The sequence below is a fragment of the Poecilia reticulata genome, linkage group LG16, assembly GCF_000633615.1.
Source record: "Poecilia reticulata strain Guanapo linkage group LG16, Guppy_female_1.0+MT, whole genome shotgun sequence".
NCBI classification, from domain to species: domain Eukaryota; kingdom Metazoa; phylum Chordata; class Actinopteri; order Cyprinodontiformes; family Poeciliidae; genus Poecilia; species Poecilia reticulata.
The window spans coordinates 20,339,469-20,355,126 of record NC_024346.1 but is presented as its reverse complement, the minus strand read 5'-3'; the positions used below and the strand labels follow the sequence as shown (position 1 = coordinate 20,355,126).

The window sequence follows — 15,658 nt, the reverse complement described above, 5'->3', positions numbered from 1 at the left end:
TTTTCGCTGTAATCTGTCCTTTTGGGAAATTGATGTAGTTTATGTTCACAGCATTTTTGTTCCCCGGAGCATAGAGACCAAACATTCTATGGATGTGTCACAAAGGAAGATGTGCCTGATTCAGACTTCACGGCTGATTTCTGGATTCTGTGACTAGAACGGGTTTCATTGGATTCTGATTTGAAAATTAATAATGCAATTGTTTTTCTATTGGTGCCGAGAGTAGTTATTTATTTTAGATGAAGTGTCATCACCGTGTGTGCGAATAAGATGCTGAATGCATTAAACAGAGTTTTACTCTCTCCTTACTACAGCATTTAGTCTCTTATGAGTGTTTAAACAGAAAAGCTGCCAACATTTCCAAGTGCAGCATAAATTGAAAGCATATAAAGATGAAACAGACACACTTAGGTGTTGTCAAAGTATTGCTCTCTCTCGCTGTCTTGCATGCCGGTGGTGATTATGTGTTCAGAAATCAGAAATGTTCAGTTTGAGGTTTCTGTCCAGTGGTGGCTCAGGGCCGTCATTTCCAGAGAAATCTTAGCGGTTCACATGAGTTATTGTTGATCATTTAACTGTTTGTATTTGACTGCATGAATTTCCCATCGACCAGAGACGGTTAAAGCTGCAGCTTATTGCTTGTATCTTCCGTGTACTTATAAACGGCAGTAAAAAAGACACTGTGACCCTGCAATCACGATTTCGTAATATTTTGACTAATTGACCAGTCTTTGGTTGTATCCGTTTGTCTCTCCAGGCATTGTCAGCATCGCTATCAATATGCTTTGGGAACCAATTAATTTTGATATTTCTGTTTATTTTCTTTGAGCTCTTTGTGCTTCCAGAGAGCACAAATATACAGAGTATCAGAGTACAGGCTGACCTGGTGTCAGTCAGTAATCTTTGACCTGGAGGCTAGATGAAGTAAAATCACATCAGTAACTAATCACTAAGTTAATCTGACTTTAATGCTTCTGCTCGTTCGGATCTCAAGACTCACACTGGTGTGTGTTTATTTGCGTTTATAGAAGCCATGTATCGCACAGGTGTTTTAAGGAGTCTCTTTTGTTTATTGAAGTCACGTGGAGAAGAGGCTGCCTCTACATGCCGACTCTGCTTGCTCAACATCCTACAAACCTTAGTCACCATGACAACCCCTGGCAATAATGCACACTCACTTTCTCTCTGAAAAAGATAAATAAGGACAAAGACCTCCAGGGATGTTTGTGTGAGCATGTGTAGTATTTGAATCTATGCCACTCACGTGTTAACACAGAGGAGTTGTTGCGTCACGTTATCTCAGCTGATGCACAAAGAAACCAGTTCAGTGCTGACTGTAAATCAGAACGGCTCTGACATTTTTATTTTATTTTTTGTCTCTCTCTCTTTAACTGGCCGTCTTGTCGTTTCCAGGACCTGTCCGGGTCGATCGACGACCTGCCGACGGGCACGGAGGGCGCCCTGAGTCCTGGCGTGAGCACGTCCGGCGTGTCGAGCAGCCAGGGAGAGCAAAGTAACCCCGCCCAGTCGCCCTTCTCGCCGCACACGTCCCCCCACCTGCCAGGCATTCGAGGCCCCTCGCCTTCTCCAGCTGGCTCCCCCGCCAGCGCCAGCACACCCCGCACTGGCCCGCTGTCACCCGCCAACTTGCCAGGTGAGCTGATGGCTTTTTCAGGCAGATGAGGAGGATATTTAATAGATTCCTGACGTCATACTCTGATTACATTTTTGAATTACAGTCTGAGGGTACTGGTTTTCAACCTTTCTGGTTGGTGTTTAGATGTAAATCTGAGTTTCAAGGCAATTTGCTTTTTAAAGTGATTTTTTTTTATGCACTTCCAAGTTGCCAGACTTTTGTGTAATTTTATAAATCAACTGCGAACAAGAAAATTCTTTCAAGGAACTTTTTTTAGCCATTTGATTCTAACCTGAGAGACATTAAAAAAATCTTCACAACTCAACTCATCAATCAGTTGAACTTCAGTGTACGCCTTTATAAATATTACATTTTAAATGGGATATTTTATTCCTTTACTGGGAATTCATTACAAAGCATAAGTTAAATGTTAAGCTATTATTTGCTCCTATCTGATCTGTTGGCACAAAAACTGTCCAACCCGCTGGTTTTCCAACTTTGGAGACGAATAAAAAGTTTGATTCCATAACTTTAGCTGAAGCCTTGAGAAAGTGCCCTGGCCTCAGCTCTCTGTCGGGTTCTGTTTTTTCTAAATACATTTTCAGATACTCTTCATCTGCTGTAGATAGATACACTTGTTTTCACTTTGCTCAAGGACGCGGTTCTGCCAGTCTGATACAAGGACCGGACAGAAAAGGATTGGAAAGAAAACTGCTGAAAGACAGTATCTGGAGAGTTAAGACAAATTAAAAAGATTCTCAAAGCAGTCTGGCTCCTTGGAAAATAAGAACAAGGCATGGGAGTTTAAATTGTTTGTACAGCTCTTCATTTCATTTTTCCATCTCTTAAAAGGAGCGATTGTAATTTATTTACTACTTTATAAACACAATGCCCTCACATTAAACTAAAAGCTTGCAAAAAACAACAAGAGAATTAGCACGACTAGTAAGCATCTGATGGTGTGAAAACAGTGAGTGACATTATTTTTGCAGCTGTTCCGATGCGTCACCCAAGGTGTACTTTTTAGCTAGCGATCTAGGAATGTAACATTCATCCCTTTCTGAACAATGATGCGAGTTCAGCGTCTCGCAGATGAAGCCTGGTTTATGTGAGGCTGGACATTTCGATAGACTTTTGTCACATCTTATAACCATTTGTATAAAACCCACAGAGAGGGAGGCACCGATCAGAAGTTTGTAGCAGATTTTATATCTGTTTGTTTGCAAAGTTTTGACCTGCCTGTACAGATTTAGTTTTTGCTGGAAATAAATGGGAAAAGCGGTAAAAATATTTTCTTTATATTAAGAGCAGAGAGGTCGCAGCATGTGTTAAAGAAGTTTTACTCCCTATTCTAAAGGACAAAAATGTATGTGGTTCACATTTTGAACTCTTAATTTATATAATTATTAGCTTTGCTAGCATTAGCACCCTTCACAAAAAACTTCAAGGATTTAAGGCACATTTTTTTCCCACCTTGTTTTGTGACGGGACTGATGTGGTGAGCAGGAGGTTAAAGTCAACCTACCACTGTCGTGTCCCTAACTAGCCTAGCTAGGTAGGCTCCGCCCCTATCAGCTTGGGATCGACGTATTGGCGAATCACGGTGTGCAAAACCAACTAAGAGAGAACTACATCCAGAAATAATTTGCAGAGAGAAGAGTAAGAAGGAGAGATTTTTGTTTAATTTGAAAGCATTGTTTTGGTCAACAACAGGATGGATACACTGTGTTTGTCCACCACTATTGTTATGAAAACAACTAGTGTAGGGAGATGTCCAATGCAGATTTTCTGAGTGCCGCTGACGTCATGCTTAGCTGTGTATGACGTTTCTGAAAGTCGTTTGTGAAAGCCGCGCTGCAGATTGTGGTCTCGCCATGTAATTTCAGAAAGACCAGAGGCAGATCGCAGGCGGTTCGTCTCTGCAGGTTTATGGTGGGAATGTTTTGTGACGGTGCATTACTAGAGAGAGTCGATCCTTATCTTGACTCTGAAATTTCCAAACGGCTGCCAGCATTTCCAACTCCAGCTTGTTCTGTGACTACAGTTAAAAGCGAATAGTAATAAACTCAACCTGTCCCAACATGCACGTGCATATCTGTGCCTACTCTGATTTTCTAAGCAGCTCACTGATTCTGGAACTGGTGAACTTTGGGCCTTCTTCACTCAGCAGCGACTTCCACACAGAAGAGTGTCGCTCCTATCCCAATCTTGTAGCATTTGTTAATGTATATTGATCAGAAAAAGATTGGCGACAAACACAAATGTTCCGTTAATCAAGATTTGATGTCATAAACTGGAATCTGCTTTTTGGAGACTACGGGTCTGGCTGGGTGAATCAACCCCTCGCTCCCCGATTAAACTTAAATTGACTCAATCTTCTGGCTTTGCTCAGGGACCCAGATGCCTCCCAGGCCATCCAGCGTTCACTCGGATGGGACGCTGCACCCTGCAATGAGCCAGTCTCCAATGGCGCAGGACAGAGGTTTGTTGCAGTCTTAATTAAATGTGTGCACTAAACTTAGCACGTCAAAAATAGTGTCTGTTGCTTCTCGTTTTCACCAGCATATTTTCCTCTTCCTTTTTTTGTTTCAGGGTTCATGCAGCGAAACCCTCAGATGCCTCCCTACGTCTCCCCGCAGTCGGCCTCTGCACTGTCACCTCGCCAGTCCTCTGGAGGACAGATGCATCCTGGGATGGCGCCTTATCAGCAGAACAACTCCATGGGTGGCTATGGGCAGCAGGGAGGACAGTACGGTCCCCAAGGTTGGTGCTTTAAAATTGTGCAACAGCCCTTGGAGATTGCCTGCATAGGGTTGATATTTATACATGATAAATGTCGTCTTATTTTAAATCTTGCTGGTGAAACTAGCTAGACTTCGCGTCAGGCCAACCTATAGAAACGATTTTCTTGTCTCCATGTCTAAGACCATGCTATTGGTGGTCCTTCGCTCTGCTTTCACAGCTATAAATAGCCGCCATGGAGTCAGAGAGTCAGCTGATGTTGCACAGCCTCCTGTCAGTGGAGCTCAAACTGTGATGAAGGCTTGTTGCTCTGCTAGCAGATTGTTAAATAAACTCGCTTATTTTGCTATAATTAAAAGCTCCTAATTATAATTTAAGCATCCATGTGTTGCATTTAATATGCAAATGCATTCACACCATTAGAACTTATAACCATCAAATGTATTTTTATGTTTTAACAAAAATATCTGCAGTTGTATGTGAGATATGTTGTCAGGCCCCTTTACTCTAATGCCCCTCAATGCAATTAAGTCCAAGCAGTTTCCTTCAGAAATGAACTAATTTCTTAGTAAATGGGGCCCACTTGTGCCTAGTTTAATCTCAGTTTTATCAAAATTTCTACACATTCTTGCATAGTGAGCTGCACCACTATTTTATATGTGTAACATGTAGGCTCAATGCAGATGTTTTTGTCGACCTTGGGTGTCCAGAAAGGCGTCTACAATTAAAATGTATTATTATTATTATTATTATTATTATTATTATTATTATTATTTTACTGAAAACTATCAGATATATCTCAGTTTGAGTCTGGGATAATCCTGAATTCAGCTATTCTGATGAGGCTTCTGTAGTTTGTTACAGAATATTGGTGAACATATTTTCACTACTTTGCCAAAAATGAGGTGCATTTGTTTTTTGTAGCTACTGTAGAATTCAGGCTAATAAACTACTTGAACATTTCTTTACTTACTCTTTGCTGTAGGTTATCCCCGCCAACCAGCCTATGGGAACATGCCCAATGCCAACTACCCTGGCCCAGGCATGGGCTCCATAAACCCCATGGCGGGCCAGGCGGGAGGCCCGCCGTATGCTGGCATGCCTCCAGGGAGAATGCCTCCGAATCAAATGGGGGCTCGTCCCTACGGCCCCAATATGGGCCCCAGCATGGGTCCAAACATGCCTCCGAACATGGGCAACATGCCACCCCAGGTCAGTTCAGGAATGTGCCCACCTCCAGGGTTGAACAGAAAGCCCCAGGATCCTGCAGTCATGCAGCACCCCTCCAGCAACTCCATGCTCAACAGGTTGGTTTACAGTTGTTCATCTGCTCACCGAACACAGCCCAGGGTTAAACACCCTATAGACTACAGATGATGTAGCCTTCTTGCAAAACACAGACTTAACACTTGAATTTAGCAGCAAACAGGGACTATGCTCACACCTGAACTGTTAACGCTGTATTCTCCTTGGTTTTCGATTTGCAGAATGCCCGGGTACCCCAACATGTCGCAAGGCATGATGGGCTCCGGTCCACCGTATGGCCCACCGATGAACAGCATGCCTGGAATGATGAACACTCCAGGTGGATCGCCTTATCCCATGGGGCCAAACATGGCCAACAACACAACTGGTAATATAACACATACAGATATGGCTGTTGCTTTATTTAGTCATTTGTGTTAACATGGGAACTTTGTGGATAATTGGAACCCTTTCCTCATCTGCAGGTATGGCTCCTAGCCCAGAAATGAACAATAAGATGAATAACAAAGTAGATGGCGGCGCAACGCCAAAACCAGAATCAAAATCAAAGGTGCTGCTTTTGCAACTGTTGTGCGTTTCAATGTTTATTGCTAGCTGCAGGATCTTTACAGGGTTTTTAAAATTGTTTTGAATTTCTTTCGGGGATCAAACAGAAGTCCAACTCATCCACGACCACGTGTGAAAAGATAACACGCCTCTACGAGCTGGGACCAGAGCCAGAGAGGAAGCTTTGGGTGGACCGTTACTTGGCCTTTGTGGATGAGAAAGCAATGGGCATGACCAACCTGCCCGCCGTGGGGCGCAAGCCTCTCGACCTCTTTCGGCTCTACATCTCCGTTAAAGAGATCGGAGGAATGATGCAGGTGAACACGGCGCCCAGAAACAAACGACAAGCTAAAAATCCCACCTTTTCTTTTGTCTTTACGGTCTTCTTTTTTCTAATTACTGTGTGCCTTTTCTTTGCGATAGGTGAATAAAAATAAGAAGTGGCGTGATCTAGCCACCTCTCTGAATGTGGGTACGTCCAGCAGTGCTGCCAGTTCTTTGAAGAAACAGTACATCCAGTGTCTGTACGCCTTCGAGTGTAAAATAGAGCGTGGTGAAGATCCCCCTCCTGAGATCTTCACAGACAACAAAAAGAACCAGGCCGCTAAAGTCCAGCCGCCCTCTCCAGGTTAGAACTTCCCTCATCTTTTCAGATAAAACATGACTCACCTCCTAAAAAAAAAAAAAAGACTTGATGTCCTAATTAAAACCTTGTACCTTATCTGTCTGCTCCTCTCTTCTTTCAAACTGAAGCGTCCCTCTGCTCCACAGCTGGGTCAGGGTCCCTTCAGGGTCCACAAACGCCCCAGTCCACCAGCAGCTCAATGGCTGAAGGGGGCGACCTTAAGCCCCCCACGCCGGCATCCACTCCTCATACCCAAATGCCCCCCATGCCACCTGGCCCTAGGTCAGTATCTGTAAAAGTAGAGCCAGGCTCACAATAGGCTGATAGTTGGGCTAATTTCTGTTGGTGTTTTCTTTCTCAGGAGCAGCGTAAATCTGCAAGACCCCTTCTCGGACGGAAGCGACCCTGCTTTTCCCAGAAAGAACTTGACTCCCAACTCTACTTATCAGCCCGGCATGAACACAGCAGACTTGCCAGGCCGAATGGGCCCCTACGAACCCAACAAGGACCCCTTTAGTAACATGCGGAAAGGTGGAAGTCCTCCGACTTATCTGAAGCGTGACGGCCATTTACCAGTCATCAGGTTTTAATCTGCTGTAATTGTGACTGTATTTTTAGTGGGGGAGCAGTTTCTGCCTGCTAGCCAGGCCCCTAACAACGTTGTGGGTGACCAGCAGCAGCAGCCGCCGCCACAACAACAGCCTCCATTCAACAGAGGACCGCCTGGGGCCATGGGCACAATGCCAATGGGGCCCAGACAACAGTATCCCTTTGGACCAGGCTACGACAGGAGGTAGGATCCATTGAAGATGGGATCTTGAGGAATATTGATTAATGGAAACTATTATTTCTGATACATTTTTTTTAACCCTTTCCATTTAGTGCAGAATTACACATTGGATATATGTATTTATTTTTTTATTTTAGAGATGCACAGATGACAATTGCTGATACCAATTTTAGATGATTCCTCTTTCTCTTTATAAACAATGGCCCTCCTGCCATTGGGGATAATGGTCTAATTTGCCAGAGATTATGTCACAATTTGTATGTGTGAAAGCAGTAGGTATATAAAACACAATTTCACAGTTTTAATACAGAGACAGAGTGACTGATTTGACATTTTACACAGACATTAACATCCCTTACTAGCGATTTGCCCAGCTAGCCAAGTCTTAGCTTGCGTTCCTTAAAACTTCCTTTAATTATGAAATCTTCAAAAAGGCTGCCAGGATTTCCAAATCTAGAATAATTTGCAGACCGATGAGTTATAAAAGAACCCCCCCCCCCCCCCAGAAACTGATGTACTTGTTGAGCATTTCTGCCGTCTTCTAAAGATGTTGCTCTTTCACAGCCTGAACAAACTGCAAAGCATATCTTAAACATGCCCATCTAGAAAATAGTTTACTTCTGAAATAGCTTCTTACACCTCTGTGATCTTCTCACTTGTTACTGAAAATGGTAAACTGAGTATTTTCCTTCAGTATAGGGGTCCACACCAAAGAGTGTTGGTGAGACCTGGAAGTACTTGCAGTTGAAATCAGATGTTTATGCAGAATGGACGTGCGACCTTTTTCTCCACAAACTGACAATAATTCAGCAGTCTTGGTTTAAGACTCATCTGCTTGCCAAAATTATTTTTATTTGCTAAATGTCAGAATAAACAGCTTCTGTACATTAAGATAGCTATGCCATCGCACAATATCAGAAAGCCAGATGATGGCAAGGCTTTGTAAGGCTTTGATTGGAGAAATATATTCACACCTCCTTTCAAGGAAACTCCTCCAACAAATTGCTTCCTTGTGTGCCATCATTTAAAAGAACTGAGAACCTTCACAAGTCTGCTTCATCTTTGGGTACAATTTCCAGATGTCTTGAAGTACCACAGTCATCTGTTGAAATTATTAGGATTTTATCAACGTATAACCGGCGTGGGAAAATCCAGACATCGTACCTTTTAGAAAAGAGATGGATTGTGTGTCCCAGGGATGAACAAAAGACCTTTTTTATCGCAATGTTTAACATAAATATAGCTTTTTTTAGTGTTGTAATGTTGAGCAGCTGTACTTACAATTTAAAATAAAGAACTCTAGTAACACATGCATTCTTATTTGATTTTGCACATTTGCTGAGTGGATTGACAGATCTTAAAGCACCTCTAAATATGAAACACTTTAGAGAAGAACCATAAAATGTTAGACTGGTGTTTGTTCCAGCATTAGTGTCCAGGCTAACATTTTGTTTTTCTGCTTCTCACCATTTAATATGTGCACAAACAAATATTTAGGTAAACTAAAAATCGTCCACGTCCATTGTCCTGCTTTTTCTAGACCAGAGCCAGGAATGGGCCCAGAGGGCAACATGGGATCTGGACCTCCTCAGCCAAACCCAATGATGCCTGCCAACACCGACACGGGGATGTATTCTCCAAATCGCTTCCCACCACAACAGCCACGGTAAATTTAAAGAACACTTGAGGCGAGACGCTTGGCAGACTTTCTGGCCTCAAACTAGCTATTATTGAGAACTGATCTTTTTTCATGTACAAGAAAACTTTTGAAACTTGATGCATTCACTTCAAAGTCATAGATGAGAAATCCATAAGTGATAGAAACAGAAATACTTAAGTTCATTGTTTGATCCTTTTTTTTTTAATCTTCCCACGATAGTAACATGATGCAACTAAAAAATACTTTATTAATCTCAAAAAGAAATCAAATATTGTTATAATGCAGATATTTTTAACATTACATTTCCAATAGTCCTTGAATACAATCAATATTCTAGATAATGCAGAAAGCTCTTCTCTTTTTGTATTTGAATGTGTTGAAGAGAAATGTTGCACACTTTAAAGGTGTGGCCCAAATTCGACCACAATTGTACTGAAATCTAAATAGTTAACAAAATAAAACTATGTGGGTGTATTTTGTGTTGAAATCCAGTGTGTAAGTGTACGACCAATATCCTCACTTATCAAACTGACAAGGTGTGATGTTTACAGACATGATTCCTATGGAAATCAATTTCCTGGACAAGGAACGCCCCCTACTGGTTCCTACCCAAATCAGCAGCCTGGAATGTACCCACAACAGGTATAATGTCCATCTGCAATAGACAGTTTCTGACTATTGTCCATGTGAGGTAATCAAATTAAAAGTACAGTTGCAAAGCTTATTATTTTTTTAAAAAATGTCATTATTTGTAGGGTTATAAGCGTCCTGTGGAGGGAGGGTACCCCCCATCCAAACGCCATGAGGCAGAGTACAGCAGTTCTTTCCCTGGTGGACAGCAAGGACCGCAGCAGCAGCAACCGGGTGGCACCGCTGCTCCATCATCAGGACAGCAGGAGCCGTACAATCAGTACAGCGGCAGCGGGCCCTACCCTGGCCCTGACCGCCGTCCACCTGGCCCCAGCAATCAGTTCCCATTTCCCTTTGGTCGAGAACGGATGCAGGGAGCAACTGGGCCCAACGCTCAGCCTAACATGCCTCCTCAGATGATGCAGACGGGGCCCGAAGGTCCTCAAGGGGGCATGTGGCAGGGACCTCGAGACATGAACTATCAGAATTACCCTAGACAAGGTGGACCTGGGGGGCCAACGCAGGGACCCGGCTACCATAGCATGAACCGCCCTGACGAAATGATGCAATCAGACCAGCGGATGAATCACGACGGCCAGTGGGGGGCCCAGATGGGCCCTCGGCAGCCTCCCTACGGTCCAGCCGGGCCTGGACAGCCCATGCCTCGTTCAGTCCAGTCCAACTACCAGCCCCCTCAGGGCGTGCAGAACCACATTCCACAGGTGTCCAGCCCCGCCTCCATACCCCGCCCCATGGAGGCTCGGACATCACCGAGCAAATCTCCTTACACGCACGGGTTGATGAAGATGCAAAAGGCCGGCCCCCCGGTACCTGCATCCCACATTGTGCCCCCTCCAGTGCAGTCGCCTCTAATAAGGCGAGACATGCCTTTCCCCCCGGGTTCTGTCGAAGGAACACTTCCTGTCCTTAAGCCACGACGGAGACTCACCATGAAAGATATCGGTATGACGATGTTCAAACACTTTGCTTTAAAGTATTTTTAAAGAATAATTTTATTAAATATAATACTTTCTCCAAATGTTGTAGGGACACCGGAAGCCTGGAGAGTCATGATGTCCTTAAAGTCTGGTTTATTGGCTGAAAGTACATGGGCCTTAGATACCATCAATATTCTGCTGTATGATGACGGCAGCATAGCAACCTTCGATCTCAACACGGTAAGACTTATCATTCCCTTTACAGTAAGCACGGGTTGGTGTGAAATTCATGACTCTTGTGCAGTCAGAAAATTTTATTCCAGGTCTCAGTAACTGATAAAAGAAATTAAGAGCATAAAAAAATTGTTTTCATAATTTTATCACTATTATCTAAATGTTGCCTTCTACTATTCGTTTACTCCTATCTCTATTCTTTCTTTTGTTTGTTTTTTTTGTTACTCCAACATCCTCCCTTTTAGCCATATTTTTGTTTTTTGCACATATTTAAAGCCTATTTAAAATAAAAAGCAGAATTTTACTTGAAAGAAATTACCACGGTTACACAATATTTATATATTTTTTTCAAATATAGCATTTGTGTAAAGTTATTTAATTACAAAAAAGCGCAACACTTTTTAACTACTTAAATAGTGTTTAAATTATGACAGTTGTGGCTTTTTAGCACTTATTGTTTTGATTTCAATGGGCGAGCAAAAATTCCCGTTAAAAAAGTTTGCTTTAGTGACTCTGGTCATCACTTACTCTGACTTCTTATTGAAAAGACTTTAAATCTTACTAAAAGAAGATTACTGGGGTTTTGAGGTTCATCTTTTTATAAGCTAATTGGCTAAGGTCTTCTTAAGGATTGTTTTGTTGAGTATGTGGCTATCTACACTAATTTTTCTGGTCCTTGCTTTAAATGCAGTTACCTGGGCTGCTGGAGTTGGTCGTGGAGTATTTCAGGCGCTGCCTGATAGAAATCTTCGGTATTCTGCGGGAGTATGAAGTTGGGGACCCTGGCCAGAAGACTCTGCTCAATCCTGATGCCTTGAAACGAGACCTGGACAACCTGGAAGAAGAGCAACCGCGGTTTGAGGACATGGAACAAGAGGAGACGGACGACGAAGAGAAGGAGGAACACGAAATGGAGCGGTCGGTTCCCGTGAAGGAGGAGGAAAACCAAGAGCCATGCTCGCAAAGTCGAGATGAGAAGACACAAGAAGAGAGGAGGAGCAAAGGTTCTTCATCTGAACAGACGGGCTCGGTGCAATCTCTGCCTGCCCATGAGAAGCCCAAACAGGCCAGCAAGTTTGACAAATTTCCAGTTAAGGTGGTACGAAAAAGAGACCCGTTTGTGGCTGCCCAGTTAAGTAATCATGGTAAAGTTCAAGAGTTTGACAGCGGGCTACTGCACTGGAGCGCGGGAGGGGGTGACTCTACAGAACACATCCAGACCCTCTTTGAGCCTCGCAAGAACTTCTTAGAGCCACGACAACGGATACCCGTGCCTTCAGCTCTACTGAAACGTCGGCCCCTGGATGAAGACATACGGGGGAGTTGTTTGCCAGCTGAGGAAGACAGAATGAAGCATCAAGATGAAGAAGAAAGGCCAAAACGGAGCAGTTTGTCTGAAAAATCAACAGACTCTGAGAAAGCTGGCTTAACAGTTGGCAATGACGAGGAGCAACAGTCTGATTCAGAGATGAAGCTGGCTGAGAAAGGGCCTAAAAGTCACCAAGAGAATAATAGACCCATTCTGGCTTCTGGAAGTATTTTCAACCAACAGGCACAGCAGACTGGCACCATCCTAGAAGATGAGCCTCACAGTAAAGACGAAGGGCCACTCGTCACGCTGTCCGACTGGCAGGACTCGCTGGCGCGTCGCTGTATTTGTGTCTCGAATATTGTCCGAAGCCTCTCCTTCGTGCCAGGAAATGACCACGAGATGTCCAAACATCCCGGACTGCTGCTCATACTCGGGCACCTGATACTGCTCCATCACTGGCACCCTGAGCGCAAGCAGGCCCCTCTCACCTACGAGAAGGACGAGGATTCAGAAGAGGGAGTGGGTCAGAAGGATGAGTGGTGGTGGGACTGCTTGGAGATCTTGAGAGAGAACACGCTGGTCACTATGGCAAACATTTCAGGTCAACTTGACCTTTCCACCTACCCTGAGAGCATTTGCTTACCCCTGCTGGACGGTCTTCTCCACTGGGCGGTGTGCCCCTCGGCAGAGGCCCAGGACCCCTTCCCAACCCTGGGCCCCCATAGTGCTTTGTCACCTCAGAGACTGGTCCTGGAGACTCTTAGCAAACTGAGCATTCAAGATAACAATGTGGACCTCATCCTGGCCACTCCCCCCTTCAGTAGGTTGGAGAAACTGTATGGGAACTTGGTGCGGTTAATCGGAGACAGGAAGGTTGCAGTTTGCAGGGAGATGGCCGTCGTCTTACTGGCCAACCTGGCCCAGGGTGACACTATGGCAGCCCGAGCAATCGCTGTCCAGAAGGGCAGTGTGGGCAACTTGCTCGGCTTCCTGGAGGACTCTCTCGCTGCCACCCAGCTACAACAAAGCCAGAGCTCTCTGCTGCACCTACAAGGGATGCCCTTCGAGCCCACCAGCCCGGACATGATGCGGCGAGCTGCCCGGGCTCTGCACGCCTTAGCCAAGGTGGAGGAGAACCACTCGGAGTTTACACTACACGAGTCGCGACTCCTCGACCTTTCTGTGTCTCCCCTAATGAACTCGCTGGTTTCTCACGTTATCTGTGATGTACTCTTTTTGATCGGCCAGTCATGACAGCTGTAGGGAGCTGTGGCTCCACTTGTTTGAGGGGTTTCTTCTCCAGTCCCCCCTCCTCCCTGGAAAAAAAAAAAGAAAAAAAATCTGGCTTGTGTGTGTAAAACTGGGCAAGGACAGTTCATGTGACTGGCTTTAATTTATAAAAAAAAAAAAAAAATCCTTCAGATTCCATTCAGCGTGCCCTTCACAGGCCAACCCTACTTAAGAGAGGGTGATCACGGAGCTGCTGTGGACTGCGAACCGGAGAGATGCCGACAAATGGACACTGCTCGCAAGCCTGAACGCCAACCGGATGACACGGAGCCGAGCGCCATTGTTGGGAGACTGTTCTGCACTTGGGGAGGGGGTGTGGGTGAGAGTACTTTTTAATAAAGATAAATAAATGATTAAATAAATAAATAGCTGAAAAACAAAAACTGTAACCAAAGTTGCTGTCTCGTTTACAGTGAGTTTGGGAGACGCAGTGTGCCCTAGCTCTCCCCTTGAGGGGCACAGTGAGTCTGTAACTGAGGTGAAACAGACTGACAAGTGACCTACTGGTTGTAGATGCTGTAGTTGGATCCTCACCAGTCAGCCCGACAGTAGACCGTGCTGTCAATAAAACACCTTCACCGGGGAGGCCTGTGCAGTGTGCAGTAGATTGTAGGACATTTTCTGTGCCGTACTGCTCTTTGAGTGTAAGCATTCTGTAAACTATGTTTCACACAGAAGCTGATGAGCTAGAGTTTTGAGGTCATTTTAGTTTGGTGTTGAACAGAAAATGGCTTTCTTCCCCAAAGTATCAAGAACCTACAACACCCTTACCTCCTCTTATCCCTTGATTGTATGAATACCCTAATGAAAAGAAATCACCTCTTAGGACTGGTTTTCAACTTCAGATACAGCTTTGCTGTGGTGTATATATAATGTTGTACATTATACTTCCTTCCTCTCTGTCTGTCTCTGTCTGTGTCACTATTCTCACACTTGCTATCGGTGAGAGACGGAGGCAGACTCTTCGGTTTGCCAGCGACCTCCGGTCCCCACTGATTAGACCCACTCCTCTGGTCTCCTCCACAGCTCCGTAGTATGGCAGACACGGCTCAAACTTGTTATATCCTGGTACAAACAAGAATAAACTAAATGAAGTACACATTTGACAAATTTTCTCCAGTCATGAATTCTGCATATTTGTATTTCAGACTATGTAGCTAAGACAAACATGTAAATTCCTCCCTTTCCCCTTTTTTTGGCTCAAGGAATATCATTTATTCAGTATGAAATCTTTATACTATATGTTCCACGTGGTAAGAATAAATGTACATCAAATCTTCCTAAGCTGTTTCATTGTTTTATTCAATTGAGATTTCACAGTTCTGCACAAAATCTGTTTGACTTTCTAGTCTTTGTTATGCTGTCATGGTTTGGACTAAATTTTATGGCATGCAAAACCTGCTAAAATTCAAGCATCTGACTTTAGAAGAGCACGTAAAAGCTTCAAATTGAATCGGTTCATTATTTTTTTTAATTTTCATGTACAGCTTCTAGCCAGTCATTGGTTTAATGTCTTTCAAATAATTGCAATAATGTAAGAGTGAAAGAGGAGATTATTTTTTTTGTAGCTCGGGCTGTTTGTCATCACACTCCAGTGTTTTAAAATGTAGATTCGATTAAACAAAGGTCTCGTTTAAGTTTGCACAACTAGTATACATTTAAAATAGTTTTAAAAAAATGAAATTTTTTTTTAAAGAAGTTCCTTGCCATTCGAATAGGTCCCAAAGCAGAATTACAATGTTTCTGATCGTAATAATACAAATTATTTACTATGCACCAATTAGGAAGTCATAACTCTTTGGCGCCTCTTGCTGGATATAATACTGAACTGTTATTAGCACGCTAGCAAATTTCCGCGCTATTTTGGGTTTCACAACAACCAAAATAAAAGTCCAAACGTGTAGATTAGACGAGACTCATTTTGAGAAAATATTTAAATGTAGGAAAACTAGCACTTCCAGACATCCTTCGTCACTTCCAGACATCCCT

General features: G+C 43.7%; 1 protein-coding gene across 2 annotated transcripts in view; it reads left to right on the top strand.

The window, feature by feature from the left end:
- Positions 1-14,953, top strand: part of arid1aa (AT-rich interaction domain 1Aa) — a 21,760-nt gene extending 6,807 nt beyond the window's left edge. The window contains exons 5-20 of one of the 2 annotated variants that reach the window (XM_008432304.2): positions 1,414-1,654; positions 4,029-4,118; positions 4,229-4,399; positions 5,364-5,685; positions 5,866-6,011; positions 6,109-6,194; positions 6,298-6,507; positions 6,614-6,818; positions 6,962-7,097; positions 7,177-7,346; positions 7,434-7,608; positions 9,146-9,271; positions 9,817-9,907; positions 10,021-10,858; positions 10,943-11,073; positions 11,759-14,953. In XM_008432304.2, the coding sequence (XP_008430526.1) occupies positions 1,414-1,654; positions 4,029-4,118; positions 4,229-4,399; positions 5,364-5,685; positions 5,866-6,011; positions 6,109-6,194; positions 6,298-6,507; positions 6,614-6,818; positions 6,962-7,097; positions 7,177-7,346; positions 7,434-7,608; positions 9,146-9,271; positions 9,817-9,907; positions 10,021-10,858; positions 10,943-11,073; positions 11,759-13,633 (5,013 nt within the window). In that variant the 3' untranslated portion in view covers positions 13,634-14,953. Of the gene's footprint in view, positions 1-1,413; positions 1,655-4,028; positions 4,119-4,228; positions 4,400-5,363; positions 5,686-5,865; positions 6,012-6,108; positions 6,195-6,297; positions 6,508-6,613; positions 6,819-6,943; positions 7,098-7,176; positions 7,347-7,433; positions 7,609-9,145; positions 9,272-9,816; positions 9,908-10,020; positions 10,859-10,942; positions 11,074-11,758 lie in introns of both variants that reach the window. The other variant, XM_017309625.1, reaches the window with a different exon arrangement.
- Positions 14,954-15,658: the final 705 nt, after the last annotated feature.